Genomic DNA, 23,334 nt, shown 5'->3' with positions numbered 1-23,334 from the left:
CAAACAAGAATTAGTGAAACTATGACAAGGAGGAATAGAATACACAGAGGAAATAGAAATGGCAGAAATTATGAACAAGCATTTTAAATCAGTGTTTACGAGGGAGAACATATAACTTAGAGATGTTGAGTGGGAGGGGAAAGTCTCCCCTATGAAAGAGATAGAAGTAACAAAGAATGAAATAATGAAACAGTTGAGTAATCTTGATGTTAGAGAATCGCATGTTCCAGATGAAATGGCAAACTGGATTTTGAGAGAATGCAGGAACAGACAAAATACATATTCTAATAAGCAGTTCATTGAAGGAAGGAAAAGTTCCAGAAGATTGGAAAAGAGCAAATATAGTACCAATATATATGGGGGGAAACAAAAGAAGATCCTACAAACTATAGACCGGTCTCTCTTACAAGTATGGTAGCTAAAATTTGTGAAAGAATGATCAAAATTAGATGGGTAAGGCATTTGGAAAAAAACAATGTACTAAATCCAAGGCAGTTTGGATTTAAACAAGGATGATCATGTATTTACCTAGTTGTATTTTGTGGGAAGGGGAGCTCTGCTCATGGTGTCCCGCCTTTGTATCTCGCAGTGTCTAGTTTACTTTTAAACTCATGAATGGTTTTTGCGCATACTATTTCATTACCCAGTTTGTTCCAAGTGTCCACTACTCTATGTAGAAAACTGTTTTTCTTCTGTTCTTTTCTGTAGCTATATTTTTCTATTTTCTTTCCATGTCCTCTTGTGTTTCTCTTGTCCCAGTTTAGTAAGTCCTCTCTATCGAGTATCTCTGTGCCTTTCATGATTCTGTAGATGGTCAGTAGGTCACCTCTCTCTCTTCTTTGCTCCTGCGTCGGTAACTCCAGTTTAGCCAATCTCTCCTCATATGATAGGTTTGCGAGTGCAGGTGCCATTTTTGTTGCTACTCTCTGGATTCTTTCTATTTTCTTTATATTCTTTTAGGTACTGGGTGACCACAATGTCACCGCATACTCTAGTAACCAATATTTTTTTTATCATGTCTTCGTCCAAGTATGCAAATGTAAGATCAATAAAAGTGTCACAGACTTAATGTGTTTCTATTCAAGACTAATAGATATAATACAAGAAAGAGATGGATGGGCTGATTGTGCATTTATAGACCTGAAAAAAGCTTTTGATTATGTGCCACATAAGAAATTGCTAAAGAAATTAGAAATTACAGGAGGAATACAGGGCAAACTGCTGAAGTGGATGGAAGATCTCTTGCATGAAAGGAAAAGGAGAGTGTTGATAAAAGACAAACATTCCAATTGGGATGAGGTAATTAGTGGAGTTCCACAAGGAACAGTTTTGGCCCAATGGGTTAAAGAAAATACTAGATATAGACAAAATGAAGAACCATCAAGACTAGATTTGATATTCACCTCTGAGCCTAAAATTGTGGAAGAAATAAACTATAAAACACCAATTGGAAAGAGATCGAGCTTAAGGAACAAAATGTTATGAGAAGGAACGAGAAACATAGAGAAGGAAGATTAATGTACAACAAAACTGACTTTGTAAAACTTAGAAAAAAAAATCAAAATGCCTGTTGGGAAAAATTTGCAAATGATGAAACAAAGATGGAAGAGAAATGGAACATTTTTAAAGAAATATATAAGGAGGGAACAGATAAACATGTGCCTAAGCAGAAACAGAAAAGGGAGTACATAAAGTGCTGGTATAATAAAAAGTGTGGCGATGCTATAGAAGAGACAAAGCTTGGAAAAGATGGAAAAGAGACAAAATAGTGATTAAATGGCAAACATACATCAAACTGAGAAATGAATACGTAGACATACGCAGAGAGGAAAAAAGAAACTATGAAAAAGATATAATGGCAAAATGCAAAGATCAACATAAACTATTTTACAGATGTGTAAATGATAAACTAAAAGACAAGCATAAAATAGTGAAACTGTGTGAAGGAAATAAAGAATACACAGAAGATGTAGAAATGGCTGAAGTAATGACCACACACTCTAAGTCTGTATTTACAATTGAAAGCTCACAAATGTGGGATGATGGTCACCAAGAGGGATCCTCCAAAATGAAAGAAATAACGGTGACACAGAAAGAAATAAGGGACCAAATAAGGAAACTCGATGTCAGAAAGTCACATGGGCCAGATGGAATAGCGAACTGAATATTAAAAGAATGCATGGATGAACTCACAGATAAAATACACAAGATAATTGACTTCTCACTCAAAGAAGGAAAAGTATCACAAGACTGGAAAAATGCTAATATTGTACCAATATATAAGGGAGGAGATAAAGAAAATCCAACAAATTATAGACCGGTATCCCTTACAAGCACAATTGCAAAAATACGCGAAAGAGTTATAAAAAATAAATGGACAAAACACTTGGAAGAGAACAAAATACTAAACTTGGAAGATCATGTACTACAAACTTAATATACTTTTACTCAAGATTGATAGATATAATACAAGAAATAGATGGATGGGCAGACTGTGCCTTCCTGGACCTACAAATGGCTTTTGACAAAGTACAACACAAAAAACTAGTAAGAAAAATTGAAACAATAGGTGGAATACAGGGAAAATTATTGGAATGGATGAAAGACTTCCTGAAAGGAAGAAAAATGAGAGTGGTACTTAGAGAAAAGAATTCAAATTGGGTAAACATGTTAAGTGGAGTCCCCCAAGGCTCCGTGTTAGCTACAATAATGTCTGTTGTTTATATAAACAACATGGATGAAGGAATTGAATGTTATAAAAAATTCTTTGCAGATGATGCAAAACTATTGAAGAGAGTGAGTAAAGCAGATTGCAAATCTTTTCAAGAAGACCTTGACAAAGTCTGGAAATGGAATAAAAAGAACGAAGTGAATTTCAATATTAAGAAATGTATAATGGAATTTGGAAAAAGTAAAAATAGAATACCTGGTCAATACAAAATTGGAACAAAGGAAATTACAAAAGTAAAATCAGAAAGAGACACAGGAGTAATTATCTCAAATGACATGACACCTGACAAACATGTAAACAAAATAGTTGGAGAAACCTACAATTTAATAAGATCAAATGAAAGTGGCCTTTGACTACATGGATGAGGAAATGGTAAAGAGAATACTAGTTACACTGATAAGACCAAAATTAGAATATGCAGTGTCACTATGGACACCCAGTACAATAAAAAACATAAAACTAGAAAGAATTCAAAGAGCATTGACGAAGATGGCACCAACACTTAGCAAGTTGATATACGAACAAAGATTGGACAAACTAAACTTGCTAACTCTGGAGCAAAGAAGAGAAAGGCAATTTGATAACCATCTACAGAATTATGAAAGGGATGGAAATCCTTGATAGGAATGATCTACTTAAATGGGACAGAAGAAACACACGAGAAGAAACCTAAGAAGGACAGTAACAGAAGAGATTTGAAAAAGAACAGCTTTCCACACAGACTAATAAATACAAAAGAATGAATGAAATAAGATTAAAAAAAGAGATGTGGAAGGCAGATGTGGAGGGAGTGAATTTGAGGGGACAACTGAGGATGAGATGGATGGATGGGGTGAAAGAGGCTTTGAGCAAGAAAGAGAGGAATGTCTACTGAGCAAGAAAGGGAGAAGGCAAGTGACAGGGGTGAATGGAGAATGTGTAAAGATGATACTGTGATGCAAAGATGTGACTAGGGTAGGGGGTTATGGTTAGGGGTGGATGATATTTTGACACAGCCCAAAGGGATTTCTCCCTGTCTTCTCTTTTTCTGCATGAGGGGACAGAGGAGGGTCACCAATTGAGTGAAGAGACCTGCTGTGGATGTACTGTCTTCTGCATTGCTCCTGATCCAGTGCAGTGGGCAGGACACAGAGATGACCCATCATCTATGAGAAGCTAAGATGAGAGGGAGGAAAGGGTGGTGGATGGAAGTGAAATGGGTGTGTGCCTTTTGACTTTGCTACCTCCCTTATACATACATACATATACTAAAGGCTTTTTCCCCCTACACAGGGGGGTAGCCAAAAAGAAAAAGGCATAGAAACCACTCCCACCCATTCCATTTCCTATATATTCCACTCCCCTCCATCCTCCCTCTCGTCTTGGCACCTTCTGGATGACGGGTCATCCCTGCATCCTGTCCACTGCCCTGGGTCAGACGCAGTGTCGCAAGACACAGCACATCCACAGCAAGGCCGCTTCATAAATTTGGTGACCCCCCCTCTCCGTCCCCTCATGCAGAAAAGGAGATGGGGAGAAATCCCTTCGGGCTGCGTCAGATTTTTTCTCATACATACTTCCTCATCCCCCATCCCCCACCCACTCCCCCTCATGCATCACAGCATCATCTATACACAACCCCTCTCCATTCACCCCTATCTTCTGTCCTCTCCCATCCTTCCTCCACAGACATTCCTCTCTTTTGTAATGCCCCTTTCACCCCATCCATCCACCTCATCCTAGGATGCCCCCTCATATTCACTCCTTCCACATCTGCCTTCCACACTTCTTTTACTAACCTTTCTTCACTCATTCTTTCCATGTGTCCAAACCATCCTAATACTCTTTCATCAACCCAATCTCCCAGTTCCCTTTCCTCCTCACTTCCTCATTTCTCACTTTATCGAGCCTAGTAACCCCTATCATACTTCTCAGACATTTCATCTCAAACACATTCAAGTTCCTTCTCTCTTCCTCTCTCATGTTCCATGTTTCTGCCCCGTACAATGCTGTTGGCACAATCACTCCATTCCCAGATGTCTATTTCTCATTACATTTTTCAATCCACCAAGACATTTACTTGCTTCTCTCAATCTACATTCTACCTTCACCTCCACTCCTCCCTTTCCTGCCACATTTGTACCCAAGTATCTAAAACTATCCACTTCCTCCAGTCTTTCACCCTTAATGCTCACTTCCAGACTGCTGTCACTCTCTTTGCTTGTACATCTCATCACCTTACTTTTACCCATATTTATCTTCTGCTTCCTTCTTTCACACACCTCAAACTCTGTCACTAACTTCCTCAATCCCTCCTCTGATCTTGCTACAAGCACAGTGTCATCAGCAAACAACAGCTGGCTCACCTCCCACTTTTCTCCATTTTCTTTAATCATCTCCAACCCTTGACCCACTACCCTTGCATTCACCTCTTGCACCACCCCATCCATGTAAAGATTGAACAGCCAGGGTGACATAACACATCCCTGACGAAGTCCCACCTTTACCTCAAACCATTCACTCTCTCCATTTCTAATCCTAACACATGCTCTACTACTCTCGTAAAAACTCTTGACTGCTCATAACAGCTTTCCTCCTATCCCATATATCTGCAGTACCTCCCACAGTGCCTTCCGTCATAAGCCTTTTCCAGATCCATAAAAGCCCAAAAAACATCCTTACCTATTCCTATAGCTTTCTCACATATCTGTCTTACCACAAAAATCTGATCTACATAACCCCTACCTGTCCTAAACCCACACTCTTCCTCACCAATTACTCCCTCTGTTCCTCTCCTAATCCTCTCAATCAAGACCCTCCCAAAAGCCTTCCCAATTACACTCAACAAGCTCATCCCTCTGAAACTACTGCACTCACACTTGTCCCCCTTTCCCTTGTAAAGCGGAACTATACAGGCAGTCCTCCGGCAATCTACCCTCTCTTAAACAAACATTAAATAACCTCACCAAACAGTCCACCATAACTGTACCTCCTTTCTTCAGACATTCTGCATGGCATCCATCCAGACCAGGTACCTAACCTGCTCTCATCATCTTAACAGCTGCTTTCACTTCATCCTTCCCTATTTCTCCTCCATTTTCCTCACTCATCACTCATTTTCTTAACGCTTCCCATTGCAACTACCTTTCCCTCCTTATCCTCCACATTTAGCAACTCCCTAAAATACTCTGCCCACCTTATTCTCAATGCCTTCTCTTCCATTATCTCTCCATTTGCACCTTTTACCTTTTCTTCTCTACATGATTTGCCTCCTTTTTCTCTCTTAATTTCCTTACAAAACATCTTTTTATTGCTTTCAAAATTTTCTGACATACTCTTTCCCCATTTCACATCTGCTCTCCTCTTTGCTTCCTTTATCTTATGCTTAACTTCCCTTCTCTTTACTTTGTACCTCTCATATGATTCCCTCGTCCTAATTTGCAGCCAATCTATGAATGCCTGCTTCTTCTCTTCTACACATTTCTTTACTTCCTCATCCCACCACTCACTACCCTTCCTTCTATTTCCTCCCGCCCTCCTTGTTCCACACACCATCTTTGCACACCTTATGACTCCCTCCTTGAACCATCCCCATTCCTCCTCCACTCCTAGTTCTACTCTATCCTTTACTCCCTCCCACTCCTCTTTCAGCTTCTTATACTCACTCTCCTTTTTTCCTCATTTAAACAGTTCACTCTAAGTACCTCCCTACCTTCTGCCCTTTTCCTTTTTCTCCACCTATTTTCCACTCTCATTTCACCTTCCACCAGGAAATGATCTGATATTCCCCCACTCTCTCCCCTTAGAACATGTACATCCTTAACTCTTCCTACCATACTCCTGGTCACAACTATATAGTCCATTAATGCTCTATCTGCCACCCTTCCATCCACCACCCTCTCCCATGTGTACTTATGCTTGACTTTCTTCCTAAACACTGTATTTGCTATCATCAACTCTCTTTCAAGACACATCTCCACTATCATTTCTCCAATACAATTTTTACCTAGAACTCCATACTTCCCAATCACGTCTATTGGTTCATTTACTACCCTAGCATTAAGGTCTCCCAATACAACTACATTGACATTTCTCCCTATTCCTTCTATACACTCATTTATATCTACCCAAAAAGCCTCCCTTTCCTCTACACTCTTCTCACTACCAGGCCCATACACACTTACAAAAACCCACATCTCCTTTCCCAGCTTCACCTTCATCCACATCAACCTTGATGAAACCTTCTACTCCACTACCCACTTACTTATCTCTTCACTTACTAGTATAGCCACCCCTTCTCTCCCTTGTCCCCTCTTCACTCCTGAGTACCTCTCAGCTACACTCCCCAACTCACAGTTGCCCTTTCCTTTCATTTTATTTTCACTTAAAGCCAGCACATCCATCTTTCTTCTCACAAACATACTGCTTATCTCTTCCCTTTTACTCTCATCTGTACCACATCCATGCACATTAAAAGACCCAAACCTTAGGGTACTGGTTGGAAAACTCCCAGACCCTCTTATGCCTTTTCTTCTTTTTTTAGGAATGTCCCCTTTTGGGGCTACAGGTAGTAGGACTCCTAATCCCATCCCCGTCCCGTTTTTTTGTCACCTTTTACGACTCAAGTGGAAAGACTTGGTGGTAGCATTCTCTTCCCCCACCACAGGGTCGGCAAAAACAGGAAATGAATATTCAGAGAAATGGTACAGGACAGCAACAAGGGGTTGGGGGACAGCATAACAGAGTGACAGTCGTAGTATAAAAGTGTCATCATTTCTCTATGCACAGAGTTTTCCTCTATCACATACAAAATGGTGTGTGGCTCTGGTCCATAGGGGTGCCCCATATAGACCCTAAAGTATCAACTGCATGCTACTTTGCCACAATAGCATGCAGCCAATACCCCAGACAGGGACCTCCCTTATAGGAGAGAAAAAGCCCTTACAAAAGAGATAGATTTTTTATGTTAGGCACACAAAACTGTAGTCGTTAGGGTATAGTACAATTAATCTAGATTGCTGACCCCATTATTGACCTCCAGGTTGACCTCGTTAGTGACCTCACTTGGGAGTTCCCATCCTTCCCACATGACATGGGAGTCTTAACCAAGGGCACCACTTGGAGGTGAATAGACAGCAGTTAGTTTCCCTTTAACCTGCATTTGAATCTCATTTCTAGATCTTGCTTTCCTCTTCTTTGATAGGAGACAAAACCAAAACAGCTGCAAGACCCCAAAATGAGATTTATTTCAGATAAGGAAAGCCTAACCCCGTAAACATGACAGGGTAAATTACATGTTGAATTAACTTACCTTCAGGAATCTTATATCCAGATTCCCCTGGCTTCCGTAAGTTCCTAAGTATTGTGTCAGATCCAATGTTTATCTTCATTCCATAAAGAAAAATAAGTACACCTGAAATAAGTAAAATTAATCAAAATATGCTTCAACTGTACACATATAACTTAGAGATACAGAAACTAAATTATCTAACAAGCAATGTAGACTTATACCTTGACATATAAGAAAACTCATTTCTAATATTCAAATGGACAATTAACTCTAGTTCATAACTGGAAGTACTAGGAGAATTATATTTGGAATGAACTTCAAAGTTTAAAATATATCTAGAATCAGACAAAAATCATGCCCACTGCTTCTGACCCAGGGCAGTGAGATGTAGGGATGACCAGTCATCCAGGAGGAGCCAAGATAAAAGGGAAGGAGGGGGTGGATGGGAGTGGAGTATATGGGGATGGAATGAGTGGGAGTGGATTTTATGCCTTTGTTTTTTGGCTACCTCACTTGTAAGGGGGAGAAAAACCTTTGGAATATGTATGTAAGACCAAAGTGGGAGAGATAAAGCTGCTGTCTCCTAACTGCATACTTAAATATGAGGAAAAACTACCCCAAAGAAACAAGTTTTTATTCTTATATGCAGATATAATCTTACTTCCACAGTAATTTATTCTTGAGTTTTATCAATCAATCTTTTGCCTCTGGTCTCCCTTGCATTAGACCCATGATCTTCAGGTAACTAGCAGCATTTTCCAGGCAGGTCCAAAAGTCATTCAGGGAGGATATATAGTGTTGTCTAGAGATTGTTAGTGTGGGATAATGTAGTATGAGATGTTCTGTGTCCTCTTTGTGTTGTTGTCTTGGTGTGGCTATAGTACAGCAGATCATGGAAACCACTGTGCACTTCATAGTAAAAGCATGAAATTTGGTATGTATATACTTTAGGACATGCTGATTAATATTAGAAATGGAGGCATTGCAAAAAATTCAAATTTCCAAAATGGCCGCCAAATCAAATATGGCTGCTGGGGAGTTGGTAAAATCACCACAATGTTACATTTATCGTGGCATAAGCCAAGGTGAACTAGCAGCAAATGCATGCAATTTGGTGCAATGATATTATACAATGTGCCAATTAATATATATCATACTAAGATAAAGTTTTGTTTAAGTGTAGATCTTACATTTACTTCTGGTGTTAAACGCAGAATTTTGCACAGGTTGTAATGACACATCCTATGCTTTTCTTTCATTAGTGAGTTTTTTTCTTTTCAGGAACGTGGTGAAGGTGCTTCTGGCTGATGCTGTTCTGCTGTGAACTTTCTGTGAACTTTCTGGATCGTTACAACAACGAATGAACCAGGTCAACAGTCAACTAGCAACGAGAGTAACAATCCAACTGATTGGAACTTGTGTACTCTCTGTCAAAACAATACATCTGAGCAATTACAATGTCCTGCCAACAGCAAAGGGAAAGGTGGGGCTGGTTGGACAACACTTGCCAACAACCTGAATCGCCTGCAGAAATGCAATTCCCTTCCATTTTCCCTTGACCTTACCAGAATTGACCAAGGGAAGGGCCCAGAGGCCAGTTTTAGAGACAGCTGTGCAAAGTGGCATAAATTGTGTTTCCTTAAGTGTAACAAACCAAGCCGTGGAAAGAGCTGAGAAGAAACGGAAGTCTGTTGGTGATGACACAAGCTCTCGTAAGTTCACTAGAACAGACGTATCTGCCACTATTTCACGGGTGTGTTTCCTGTGTGACACTGTGACAAAGGAAAAACTTCATAATGTCGAAACATACTCTGTTGATGAAAAGGTTAGAAAATGTGCACTTGACCTTCAGGATGAGAAACTAATTGCAAAGCTTACTGGTGGTGATTTGATAGCTCAGGAAGCAAAGTATCACTTGTCATGTTTGGCCCAATTGTATAGAAGGAGAGAGTCAGCTTTGAAGGAAAGCGAAGGACAAGGTGGACAAAAGTTTCACAGTCTTGCATTTGCTGCACTTGTTGAATATGTTGAAGAACACAGAGTTTCCTGCGACCCAAAGCCTCTAAGACTGGCTGATCTTATATGTCTTTATGCTTCCCGTCTGAAGAAGCATGGCATTGAGCAAAGACCTCACAGTACAAGGTTAAAGAATTGTTTGCTAGGCGCCATTCCTGACTTGCAGGCTCATGTTTCAGGTAAAGACGTGCTGCTTGCTTTCACACATCAGGTAGGCAAAGCACTTGAGTCTTCCTACAGAGACTCAGGCGATGATGAAGCCTTGTGTCTCACAAAGGCAACCAGGCTAATACGCAGAGACATATTCAATCACAAGTCTAAGTGTTTTGATGAATCATCTATAAATCAGGAAGAGAGCATTCCAGAGTCTCTCCTAGCTTTGATGACAATGATGCTAACAGGGCCAAGTATTACATGCAACAACAAAGCAAAGTATCAAGCAGCACTCTCCATTGCTCAGCTGATTAAATTCAACTGTGTTAAGCGCTCAGGCCAAGGCAGAACAACCACTCACAGCAAAGAACAGGAAATTCCTTTGCCCTTGTACTTGGGCCTCAAGATCCATGCACAGACACGAATTAGGAACTTACTGGATTCTTTCTATCATCTAGGAATGTCAGTATCATATGATAGTCCTTCAAGTGTCAACGCAACTCACCGATGCTGCTAATGCTCATTTCAATGAAATCAAGGCTGTGTGGTTCCAACAAATCTGCTTCGAGGGATCTTCTGTACTGGAGCCATTGATAATATCGATCATAATCCGAGCTCCTTGACATCACATGGTTCCTTTCATGGAACTGGAATTTCTATATTCCAGTATCCCACTATCGAACAAACAGGAGATCCATGCCAAATGCAGCGGCAGGAATTGCCGAGACCTAAGAAGAAATCTGTCTCAGAACTGCCAGAGTTCTATGCAAATGTTCCTCCTGCAGTGTCACAGAAGAAACCTCTTGTACCACCACTACTCAATGGTTTTGTTCCTTTAGTGGAAAACAACTGCTTCAACAAGTCCAAAGAAGAGGAACTTAAGTGGCTCAATTATGTGCAAGAGGCGGTATCAAATTAAAGAACACCCTCTGATGTGTCTTGGGGAGCATACCACTCACTGAATCTGATCCATGACTCGGATAGGCTGCCATCAGTCACGTCACTCCTCCCTTTGTTCAGTGAACAAGCGAAGTCTGTAGCTATGATCAAACATTGTATGAACATGGTCCGCAGGGCTACTGAGTAACTTAATCCAGGTCAGACCTGTATATTTGCTGTAGATCAACCGCTATTCTCAGTTGCTAAAGAAGTTCAGTGGCAATTTCCAGATCAACATGGTGAGTCCTCCTTTGTAATCATGATGGGTGGTTTCCACATTGAAATGGCATTCGTTTTTGAAAGCTGCACATTTCACTCATACAAGAAGACCTCACGAAGTCACAGCATGTGCTCTGCAGATGTTGCTCACTCAGAGTTATCAGGGTTAACTCCCGGGGAGAGAAGAGCCATGCAGCATGGAATCTTGGTGTATCAATCAGGCAGACCATCATCCCACCTTCAAGTACTGGTCTTTTGTATTAGCTTTTTAAATGTAGCAGTTAGCCTGTATTGATGTTGTGCTTATGTTGTATTGATCTATATTGTAAGAAAATATACCATTTGATGTTCATTTTTCGTAGATATAATGTTTGACTGTTGTTTGTGTTGCTAAGAATTTAGAATGTAATCCTAGAGTTTTGTGAACTGAACAACACAAATCATCTGACCTGTGTCCTTGCATAGAATGGATGGTAGCAACGCCGTGGGACACGGTCAGTCGCTGTTGCCATCTGTTACGATCTTGAAAAAATAAAAAAAATTCCATGTCAAGCTTATGGAGTACATATGTTTGGTAAAAGAAATGTGTTTTTCTTAATTATAAGTATAATTTCTCAGATATTTATCAGAAAGACATTAAAAATTCGTGTTCCATGAAAAAATCTCGATTTTCGCATGACCGCCATCTTTGTTTGGCCGCCATCTTGAAAATTTGTTTTTTTTCAAATGCCTCCATTTCTAAATTTCATTCCTGTTGGATGAAGAATCACCATGCAAAGTCTCTTGCTTTTACTCAAAAGTGCACAATTTGGCCATTTTGTGTGTCTCATCCGCTGCACTACTAGGGTGGGGTAGTGTAATATGAAGTCTTCTGTCTTTTCTGTGTGATGTTGCATCTGGGGAAGTTTGTTAGTGCCCAGGCCTATTTTATATTGGTATAGTCTAAGTGCAGGATGGTGAAATTAATAGTCATGCGAGAGTGATTTTTTGTTTTATTGTGAGGCATTTTTTGGGGGGCCAGTCTGAAGGGTTTTGCTGGAGGAAGGAGTTAGGTGGCCAGTCTTGGAATGCTTGTTTTGTGATCTGAGTGCAAATGCGTTTCTGTATGGATGTGTTGTGCAGTAAGAAGGTTGATTAAATGTTTGTGGTATACTGTTAGTGTAGTTTTTGTTCTGCTCAGCTGATTGTACTTTTGTAATCTAATGGTAATAAAATTTAGGGTTTTAGCACATTGTGTACCTATCATTTTCATGTATTGCTCCATGGGTACAATTTTGGTTTCCATGTATAGATGTTCTATTGGAGTGGTTTTGGTGCCCATTATGATTCTCAGTGATTTTGTACAAATTTTGTACAAATTTTGTACAAATTATAAAGTTGTCTATATTATTTTTTCCTAATTATTGGGAACCATGCAGTAGAAGCACAGTGTGGTTCTCAATAAATATTTATGGACTGTGATTAGTTTCTCCTGTTAAAAGTTGATACCTGCAGCTCATTTTAGAATATTTATTTGGCTGTTGCTTTTTACTGCCAGACTTTTGATATGCAGACTGAAGGTCATGCGAGTATCAAAAGTGGGGCTTTCAATTTTTGGGTTCTCTTCTTATGGAAGTGTTTGGCTATTCAATTCTATGAATGGAGTTACAATGTTGCATTTGCAACAGGACACCCTACCAATCTCAAGGAAAGTAGAGTATGGACAGAGGACCATCCCCTGCAATTCCAAGTCCTATTGACTTGCATGAACAAAGTGATACAAAATCTCAATCTATGTAAAGAGGTGTACCTGGCCTCTGGATCAGGCCCAAAAATACAATTCCCTCTTTTAGCCCCTACCAACATATCCTCTCTCTCTTCTCTATTTCTGTGCCTAAACTCCCATTCCTACTAGCTGGAGACACAGAAACCAACCCAGGCTCATACACTTATCTAAGATGTACAAAACCAATAAACTTCTCACACACTAATCAAGTGCAACACATTATAAATAGGTCCACTTTACATGCACCACAATCTCCATTATAAATACAGTGGAACCCCACCATTCATCCGCCTCTCTATTCGTACAACTCGTTATTCGTCCAACTTGATCAAGGTAAAATTCACCTTGTCATTTGTACTTGCCCCGCAATACGGACAGCGTCACCTTGTTACTGGTCGCGCCATGCAATCGCTTCAGCTTAGTCTCGTGCTAGCTTCCATAAACTATGCATCATCCACGCAAGCTTTATGAAACTTTGTGCTACTTTATTGCTATTTTTTGTTATCTTTATTAAAAATAGTGCAGCCATGAGTCCAAAAAAGATTAGTGATTCAACCAAGCCTAAAAGGAAAACAGTGAGAATGACAATTGAATTGAAAAAAGAACCATTGTAAAGTTTGAAAGTGGAACTCGTATCGCTGACCTGGCAACTCAATATGGCATGGCGAAATCAACCATATCGTCTATACTGAAAAATAAAGACATAATAAAAGAGGCTAATGTGGCAAAAGGAATGACTGTTCTTGCTGTGAACAGGTCACCTATAATTGAACAAGTGGAAAAACTTTTGTTAGTTTGGATTAACAAAAAACAACTTGCTGGTGACAGCATTTCTGAAACAATAATTTGTGAAAAAGCAAAGCGGTTGCATGATGACTTTAAGCGAGACAGCTCTGGAACCACTGCACAAAGATATGAATTTAAAGCAAGTAGGGGTGGTTTGATCGATTTAAGAAATGAAGTGGCATTCACAGTGTTGTTAGGTGTGAGGAGGCTGCCAGTGCAAACAAAGATGCTGCTGAAAAGTTTGTTGGGGAATTTAGAAACTTTGTAGAGAGTGAGGGATTTACTCCTTGCGAAGTTTTTAATTGTGACGAAACTGGACTCTTCTGGAAGATGCCTAAGAGGACCTACATCACAAAAGAGGAGAAATCATTGCCAGGACACAAGCTTATGAAAGACAGGCTTACACTCTTGTTGTGTGCTAATGTTAGTGGGGACCTCAAAATTAAACCTTTGCTTGTCTACCACTCAGAAACCCAAGAGTGTTCAAGAAAAATAATGCTATAAAAAGTAAACTCAGTGTAATGTGGAGGGCTAATAGTAAGGCTTGGGTAACAAGGCAGTTCTTCACCGAGTGGATATATGAAGTGCTTGCCCTGAGTGTGAAAAAATATCTAGAGCAGAAAAATTTACCACTCAAGGCCCTTCTGGTAATGGACAATACTCCTGCTTACTCTCCAGGCTTGGAGGAAGATCTGGTGGGTGAATACAACTTCATCCAAGTGAGGTTTTTGCCCCCTAATACCACTCCTCTAATCCAGCCCATGGATCAGCAGGTCATTTCAAACTTCAAAAAGCTTTACACAAAAGCACTTTTTCAAAGGTGCTTTGAAGTGACCTCTGACACAGAACTAACCCTCAGGGACTTTTGGAAGAACCATTTCAATATCCTTCATTGTTTGAGGATAATAGACAAAGCCTGGGGGGAAGTTTCTTTCAGGACACTGAACTCTGCCTGGAAGAATCTGTGGCAAGACTGTGTGGCAGCCAGAGACTTTGAAGGCTTTCATACGGAGCCTGTAGTGGTGGATGATATTGTGTCCCTGGGGAAGTCCATGGGATTGGATGTAGACAGTGATGATGTGGAGGAGTTGGTCGAAGACCATAGAAATGAGCTGACAACTGAAGAACTCCAAGAACTGCACAGGGAGCAGCAAGAAGAAGTGGTTGAAGAACTTTCTTCTTCAGAGGAGGAAAGTAGTAAGGGAAGCATTTCCACTGCAGAAATTAAAGAACTGTGTTATCACTGGGAGAAAACACAGAGAGTGGTGGAAAAATGGCATCCTAACACTGCTGTGGTCAACAGGAGCCTTAATTTGTTCAATAACAATGTTATTGACCATTTTAGAAAAATTCTGAGAAATCGTCAAAGACAGACAACATTGGACAGGTTTTTAAAGAAAGAATCCCAAGATTCTTTTAGTGCAAAAAGACAGAAAAAAGAAAGAACACCAGAGAGAAAACACCTGAAGGGATGTTACCTGATGTTTATATGGAAGGTGACTCCCCTTCCAAACAGTAACAACAACATTCCTCCTCCTCTACACCTTCCACTTATGCCATCAGCTCACCTCAGTACAGGTAAAGTCCAGTTAGATTTTTTTTTTATGTACTGTACAGTACTATATATTCATTGTTTTTCATAATTTTTATGTATTCTATGCTTAAAATATTATCACAATAAGTAATAATCTGTGGGTCTGGAACAGATTATTCCAATTTACTATCTTATGGGAAAAAATTATTCGCCATTCGAACAGCCTCCTGGAACGGATTGTGTACGAATAGCGAGGTTCCACTGTACAAAGAATTAGAGCTACAACCAAACATCAACAAAGTCGATGCAACAACTGACGACATTTCAAATGTGAGCATTTTTAAAGACCTCTAATGGGGAATACTTACTAATTAGGTACAAAGTGGGAAGCAATGATGTTCACACTGTTGAAGCAGCCAATCAGTATGTTACGCTTGGTTGCTCTTACAGGGGGTTCACTGTTCCCTGGTAACCAGTAACAGCCACCACAAAATACAAATTGTGTGAATTATTTCCAAATGTTTGTATTAACTTGAGAATATTCTTGACAATTCCAGCTACAGTAGCATCTACTGAAAGATCTTTCAGCAAGCTTAAACTTGTAAAAAATTATTTGTGGTCTACTATGTCACAAACTTGACTTGTTGACCTGGCAAGATTGAGTTTTAAGACAAGTTTATTTTGATAGTGTTATTAGAAACTGCAAATAAGAAAGCCAGAAAAGCACTAGTTGAGTGATTTTTTTTTCTAATTTCTTCCTTGATAAGCTTTTAATAAGAATATTTAAAAGTCATATTCAAAAAATGGTAATATTGTCACATTACTTGAATACCAGTATGTTTTAACATAATGTTTCATATAATCAATAAGTGAGCACTTCTTGTTGAAGTTTGATGCACATTAATTAGCCCCAATTTTCTTAATTCAAAATAATTTTGCAAGTTTTAGGGGCCCCAAATGGGTTTTGTTCTGCCTAAAAAGATTTCTCTTGGAGGCCCTGTCTGCCATAACCAAAAAAGTAGTGCCTTCCCTAACATTTCAAGTCCATGGTACATGGACAAGATGCTGAATGCACTTTTGTCAAAAGACAAGAAGCTGAAACCTAGATACTAAAAGGACACAAAGCCAAATGGACCTAAAGCTGAACAGACTTGGAACCAAACAGACATGAAGCTGAAAAACATAAAAAAAAAAAAAAAAAAAAAAAAAAAAATTGTTGCATTTGACAGAATAAAATGTAACAAGCCAGATCCTTTTATGCTCCAAAACCTGGATAGCTGTATATCCAAAATATGTATTGGTCTTTCAGTTTTGGCTGCTAAATAAAAGAGTCTAGGAGTAGGTGCAAGTTCTTGTCTTCTTCCCTTCAAAGTATTTCTTGTTTACATGTGTGAGAGCATCAGTCTGTGTCAGTAAGGCTGGAGTCTTCTGTGTGAGAAGATCTCATACTGCTCTAAAACCAGGATAATTGTATAGCCAATGTATGTCTTGGTCTTGACCACTAAATAAAAGCAGAGTCCTGGAGTAGGTGCCATTTTTCAATTACCTAGTGGAAGTGGCAACAACCTACAAAATCAAATAGTTGTAGTTAACAAAGTTATGGAAGAACTGCCTCTTAGCATTGTTGGCTCTCTACCTAAGAAACTCTTGGAAGGATGGTAAGGCAAACACAAAATGTTAACAAGATAACAAGAATGAAGACATAGAAATGACAAATGGAGAAAATCTTTGGCTCTGTGAAACTATTGCTATTACAATTTTTTCAATTTAGAAGAATTTGGAATTACTTTCTAGTACCGTATTTTCCGGCGTATAGTGCGCGACTTTTTTCCGTGTGAAGGGCCTAAAAATGGGGGGTGCGCGTTATCCGGTGGTGCGCATTATCTACGGCCTACGATAAAAATTCTGCGGCTGTGTGTGTAATTTTTTTCACAACAACGTGACGATGTTGGCCGTCACAAAGTCGGGATGGCACACTTCTCCGTGACGTTCCGTGAGAACAAGAAGAACAGCCATGGTGACATGAAAGAATACCCCAGCATGGGCTATATAAATATTTGGTATAGGTAGGTATCTATCGAATCTTATTTTTCATATTTAAATAGGCCTAAACACCATGAAACATGATCAATATTCATGATATTTGCCCATGTTCACAGCATCCTAGTTTGAATTTTTATGTTGGTTTTGTTGCTTCACTTTAGGTACGGTACAAATTCCGTTGCGGCCGTTCATAAACTCGTGTCAAACACCTGACTACAACACCCTCATTCGGGAGTTATATTAACTAAACGTCACCTCGATGAGAGACTGTCCTATTTCACCATTGTCATTGTAGGTTCAAAGCTAAAACGAAACAGTCTGTAGTTTGTTTCAGTATTAAATAAAAAATGGTAAAGACGAATTATTTCCTCAAGATATAACATGAAAATTTTCTGTAAAAATCCCGAAATTTTTCTGTATATTTTACTTCCAATAAACTTTTTTTAGATCATATTTCCTACAAACTATTTAAGCTACAAAGTAATAAGGGACCAACGCACAACATGAGTCATATACCGGTACATGTAGTTCCGACTTTTTCTTAGTTGTGTGCTGATTGATGTCTAAACTGACACTTAATTTAGTGACAAATCAACAGATTTCCCAGCGGTGGCTCTAGCCAATGAAAAATACTTCTCCATGTAACCTCGTTCACATGATACTAAGTAATTAATCGCCGTTACTTCATTGGTTTATTTTTACTAACATTAATTATCATAGTCTATGCAAATATTTGGGATCTGTAAAACAGCACTGGTACCAACATCATGAACGTTGGCCGTTTTAGCTCACCCGGAATACGCGAGATCAGGGCCGAGATTGACAGTTCTATTGCCAATCTAGCCTAAACTAAACACCCTCTTGCGAGAGTTTGTTAAACTAAACGTCACTTCAGTAAAGACACTTATGAACCGAAACATAGTTGCTGCATGGCGATAAAAACTTGTACACAGTGATAAAAACTTGAACACGGTGATAAAAAATTGTAAGATGAATTATTCCCTCATGATAGCAAATTACAATTTTTCTGTAAAAATCCGAAATTTTTTCATGTATATTTTGTATTCAATAAACTTTTCATGGCTCATATTTCCCACAAAACAATGGACCAACGCAAGCAGGAGTCGCATAAATGCAGTTCACGAGCTTTAGCCACCAGTGACTTTTCCTGGCATGCGCGTTATACGTCGGTGCGCGCTATCTGTGTACTGAGATAACGAAGTGCATGGGTGCACATTATAACCCGATGCGCATTTTAAGCCGGAAATTACGGTAAACAGACATGGTTTGGCAATGGCACTTTTCACTCTGCTCCCCTAGAAAAACATCTGCATACTATGTTATTATTTCAAGGAGCAAAACTATTGCAATGTATTGCAAGTAACAAAGAAGAGAAAATGTATGACAAAATCTTGCATTTTTTTTAAAACAAAGGTGTTCAGGATCCACATTCAATAACAATTAACTTCAAATGAGCAACCATAAATAGCATTAAAAAGAATTTTCCTAATGCATCAATAGGAGGTTGTTTCTTTCATTTTGGTCAATGTTTGTGGCAAAATATCCAGTCTTGTGGAATACAACAATGGTACATTGAACTTGGCAATGCCCTTTTCATTAAGTAGTTACTGCCTATACATCTGTTCACTAAGCCTAGCATAGCAATCCTGAATTTTATGTCCATATCTCCCACATCTGAGACATTTGAGTGGGTTTCCCCAGCTATCCCCTACTTGTGGTCTTGTATATCTCTGATTTGGAACCGCAAACGCGCCTCTGTTCTCACCTCTCTGAGTTTGAATTGTGCTTCTCTTTTTACTGTGATTTTCACTCATTCTTAGCGCAAAATTTTCAGCAAGACTTGCTGCATCTACTAATGTCTCACATTTCTGCGTGGTTGCATACAGCTTGGCTTCATTGCTTAGTAAGTTAAGAAATTGCTCCATAGCTATAACTTCTAAGATTCCTCAGTATTTACTGCATTTTCCGCTCGCATCCATTTCACTAGGTCACTCCTTAAATTCCTAGCCAGATCTATATACCCATGACTGGTATCTTTCCTATCTTCCCTAAATTTCTTTCTGAAATACTCTGGGGTAACCTCATATACCTTTAGTATTTCACTCTTAATCTGATCGTAATCATAAATGCCATCTCTATCAAATATTGTGAACACCTTTAAGGCTTTTGGAGTTAGGCTAGACCTTATCATTGCTGACCAGATATCTTTTATCCATCCTAACTGTTTGGCTAGGCCTTCGAATGAGGAGAAGAACAGATCTGGATCCTCTTTAGTAAATTTGGGGATAAGATGATTCACTTTTATGATGCTATCCATTATGTGCAACGCATAAGAAACAGCACATATCACGGCACTGGTATGTAAACAATGGAGCAAGACTAATTTGTGTTCCTACGATAGATCATGAGTTTTAGTCGCTCGGCGGCCTACTTTTCTGCTATATCTTCAAATTTCCTACCAAGTGCTTTGCACACACCAATCTCTCTATCCAGTGAAGAAGAAAATTTATCCCAGACAGGCCCCCATTTATATGTCACTTCCTAGGCCCTGTATTTGAGTTGATACATCCAGATTCCTAGGTCGACAATTAGCCTCGTATGAACAATTTAACTTCACTGGGATAAAGAAGGTGGAGTGCAATCACTAAATTTACTGTCTATAATTATACGAGTTAATCTTACTAATTAATCGGTGGGAACAGAGTGCGGGCACGGTAATCTCCTCAAAAAGTGCCCGCCCTCCTTTTTTATGCAACAGCCACACAACACCAGTGCCATGGCACAGGTGCCAACATACGTCTAGGTAATTAGTCCTATTTCTATTTACCCAATTTCACACATTTCACTAGTATCTTTATTCTTGTGTGAAGAGGGCTTAAAATATAGTCACTATTTTATATCTTCTAAAAGTTAGTATGGCAAGGAAGTAGGGTTTTCTACTTCCTTGCCTCATTTGATTTATGTAGCCTTTGACCTCTGCTGGCAAAAGGCCCTAATTTCATACTCCTCTGCTGCCGACCTTCAAGTATCTTCATGCGTAATACCAGTGTATATAGGTCACGGTGAAAAACGGTTTCATTGTTCCTCCACTGCCAGCCCTACATCGTCTTCATGCGTAGTACCCACGTCTATGTAGGCCGCAGTGAAAATGATGCGTAGCACAATTTCACCATGATCACGGTGGGAACATGACAGTGCACACAACCACTCCTTGTTTAACGACGACAATTGGGGCCAGTGTCGCCGTCGTTAACCGAATTGGTTGTTAAGCGAAAGTGTATACATATACGTACATGTACTGTATGTACAATGTCCAGCAATACATGTACTTTTATACAGTACATTAAAGTTTGATAGTACAGAAAGCCCTCAAATAATGCAGTGGTTAGGTTCCTGAAATTACTGTGTATGACCAAATCTGCGTATGCTGACATTCCATATTAAATACCAGGGTATTTTTTTAGTTTCAACCATGGGCGCAATATAGCAATAGAAAATTAATTATTGATTTGGTATATTAAAATGTATCAACGTAATATGCAATTTTGTGGGCGGAAATGAAAATAAAAAATACCTTGCTACAAGTAAATATGCTAATGAACGAAGTTGGTGGCATAGGATCCGGACGCCATCTTGTCGTCTGTCAATTAACGGCCTCGGTACTTCCGACAGTACCCTCGCCAGGTATATTTTCTTGAAGGAATGTTATGGAGCGGAGATACATGCATTCCTTCAAGCTGCAAGAACTTTGTATACCCCACAAGCTGAGAGAGTGGTTGAAAAGCCCACCAACGTCTCTCACAACAACAACGAGGACGAGCCAGATGACATTTAATTTGCAGGTAATGATTTATTACACAGGTTAGGTTAGGTTAATTTAGTTTAGGTTAGACGAATTTATCATCCTTTCATTTCTTCGACTTCGGCATCTATCATATCAAACATGGCGTACCATTCGTCCGACACGACTTCGTTACTTACGAAATCTGATTTAACACCTTTTTTGTTTTTTTATTTCCGCTCACAAAATTGCATATTACGTTGATACATTATAATTTACAAAATTAATAATTAATTTTCTATTGCTATACTGCGCGCATGGTCGAAACAAAAAATTTACCAATACCGGTATATACTGTACCCCAGGTAGTTTTTCAAGCTTGCAGGATGGTAATGTAGACCTAAGCTTCAGAACACTTTACCTCACAGCTAATATCCACCGTACAAGTTCATTTATAACATCATACAAATTTGCCTCAGCCAACTTATCGTACATGATGTCGTAACTTCGGGAGATTTACATTAAACGAATATTGGTCTGTCATAAAGCCTGTTGTTACTCCGCGTTGTCGTTAACCGAGTAGGTCATTAAACGAGGAGTGGTTGTACTTGAAAAGCTGACACAATTTCCATATCACACATCAAATTGGCTGCTATCACGCGCCTCTAGCCCAAATTTTCATATTGCGCAGCACAAGGCTGATATCACGCGCCCCATAACATCATGAGTGGTAGCCATCTTTGTTGGCTTAAGCTGCACACTAATTGGTTGAGGGTTTGTTTACATGTACAGGCCACCACACTACTCCTACATGGTGCGCTGTGTGAGAGTGTTGGCACATGATAGCTGCAACATTTTTTGTAGAAGTGGCTTGTTACTTGTTCTCAGGCCCCACTCCATGAATAAGTGAGTACTACAGTACATACAGTATTCAATTTCTTTTTGAACACTTCTGGAAAAATGTGACCCAAAAGACAATTCACCATGCATGGCGAAATATGTTGGAGGGTTTGCCGAAGGACTGACTCGGGAGAGTGGGAGGTGAGCCACAGTCAGTGCAGGCCGAGGCAGAGGCAGCTGCACAAGAGGTCTGCCAAGTTCCTGGAGGTGGTTTTGAGGACACAACAGAGGGTGAAACAGCCAGCCCCTGTTACAGTAGCTGACATCATGAAAGAGGACAAGGATGAGGAGAGAGGAGAACATGAGGAGGAGGAGGGTCAGGTAACCACGCGTGATTTTGAGGGTTTTGAGACTCCTGCAGCCATAGATGACTTCCTCAACGAGATACAACGATGAGTGGGTGGTCAGTAACAAGCCTCCCCAGCCTCGGAACCCCTCTAACCCACCCAAGCCCCTTATCACCCTCAAAAAGGTAAAATAAATGTCTATGAAATGTCTATTTTTTATTTTATAGCCTTGATGTGTTTATTATATTACAGCACTGGATTGTATGTTTAAGCAATTTTATTAAGAAAGGTGAAAACAGGGAAGATAAAGGAGAAATATTGGTGAAGTTGGGGGGAAATTTTGGTCTGAGTACCAATTATAATTAATACCATTAGTTCTTAAGTTCTTAAGAGAGAAGGAGTTTGAATGTGTTTGAGATGAAATGTCTGAGAAGTATGATAGGGGTTACTAGGCTAGATAGAGTGAGAAATGAGGTGAGGAGTAGAACAGGAGTGGAAAGGGAACTGGGAGACAGGATTGATGAAAGAGTATCAGGATGGTTTGGACATGTGGAAAGAATGAGTGAAGAAAGATTAGTAAAAGAAGTGTGGAAGGCAGAGGTGGAAGGAGTGAATATGAGGGGGCATCCTAGGATGAGATGGATGTGGTGAAAGGGACATTACAAAAGAGAGGAATGTCTGTGGAGGAAGGATGGGAGAGGACAGACGATAGGGGTGAATGGAGAGGGGTTGTGTATAGATGATGCTGTTATGCATGAGGGGGAGTGGGTGGGGGATGGGAGGTGAGGAAGTATGTATGAGAACAAATTTGATGCAGCCCGAAGGGATTTCTCCCCCTTTCTCCTTTTCTGCATGGGGGGACGGAGAGGGGGGGGGGGTTCACCGAATTT

At 39.7% G+C, this 23,334-nt stretch overlaps 1 protein-coding gene across 2 annotated transcripts in view; it reads right to left on the bottom strand.

The window, feature by feature from the left end:
- The window catches only part of LOC143039370 (3-oxo-5-alpha-steroid 4-dehydrogenase 1-like), a 160,326-nt gene that overhangs the window by 55,168 nt on the left and 81,824 nt on the right, over nt 1-23,334 (bottom strand). The window contains exon 3 of one of the 2 annotated variants that reach the window (XM_076209277.1): nt 8,022-8,123. The exons of the other annotated variant lie outside the window; for it this stretch is intronic. Coding sequence (XP_076065392.1) covers nt 8,022-8,123 — 102 coding nt within the window. The remainder of the gene's footprint in view (nt 1-8,021; nt 8,124-23,334) is intronic. 2 annotated transcript variants of the gene reach the window in all.

This window comes from Oratosquilla oratoria, chromosome 26 (genome assembly GCF_046742065.1).
Source record: "Oratosquilla oratoria isolate Oo_2021 chromosome 26, ASM4674206v1, whole genome shotgun sequence".
NCBI lineage: Eukaryota > Metazoa > Arthropoda > Malacostraca > Stomatopoda > Squillidae > Oratosquilla > Oratosquilla oratoria.
This window is presented reverse-complemented; position numbering and strand designations above follow the sequence as displayed.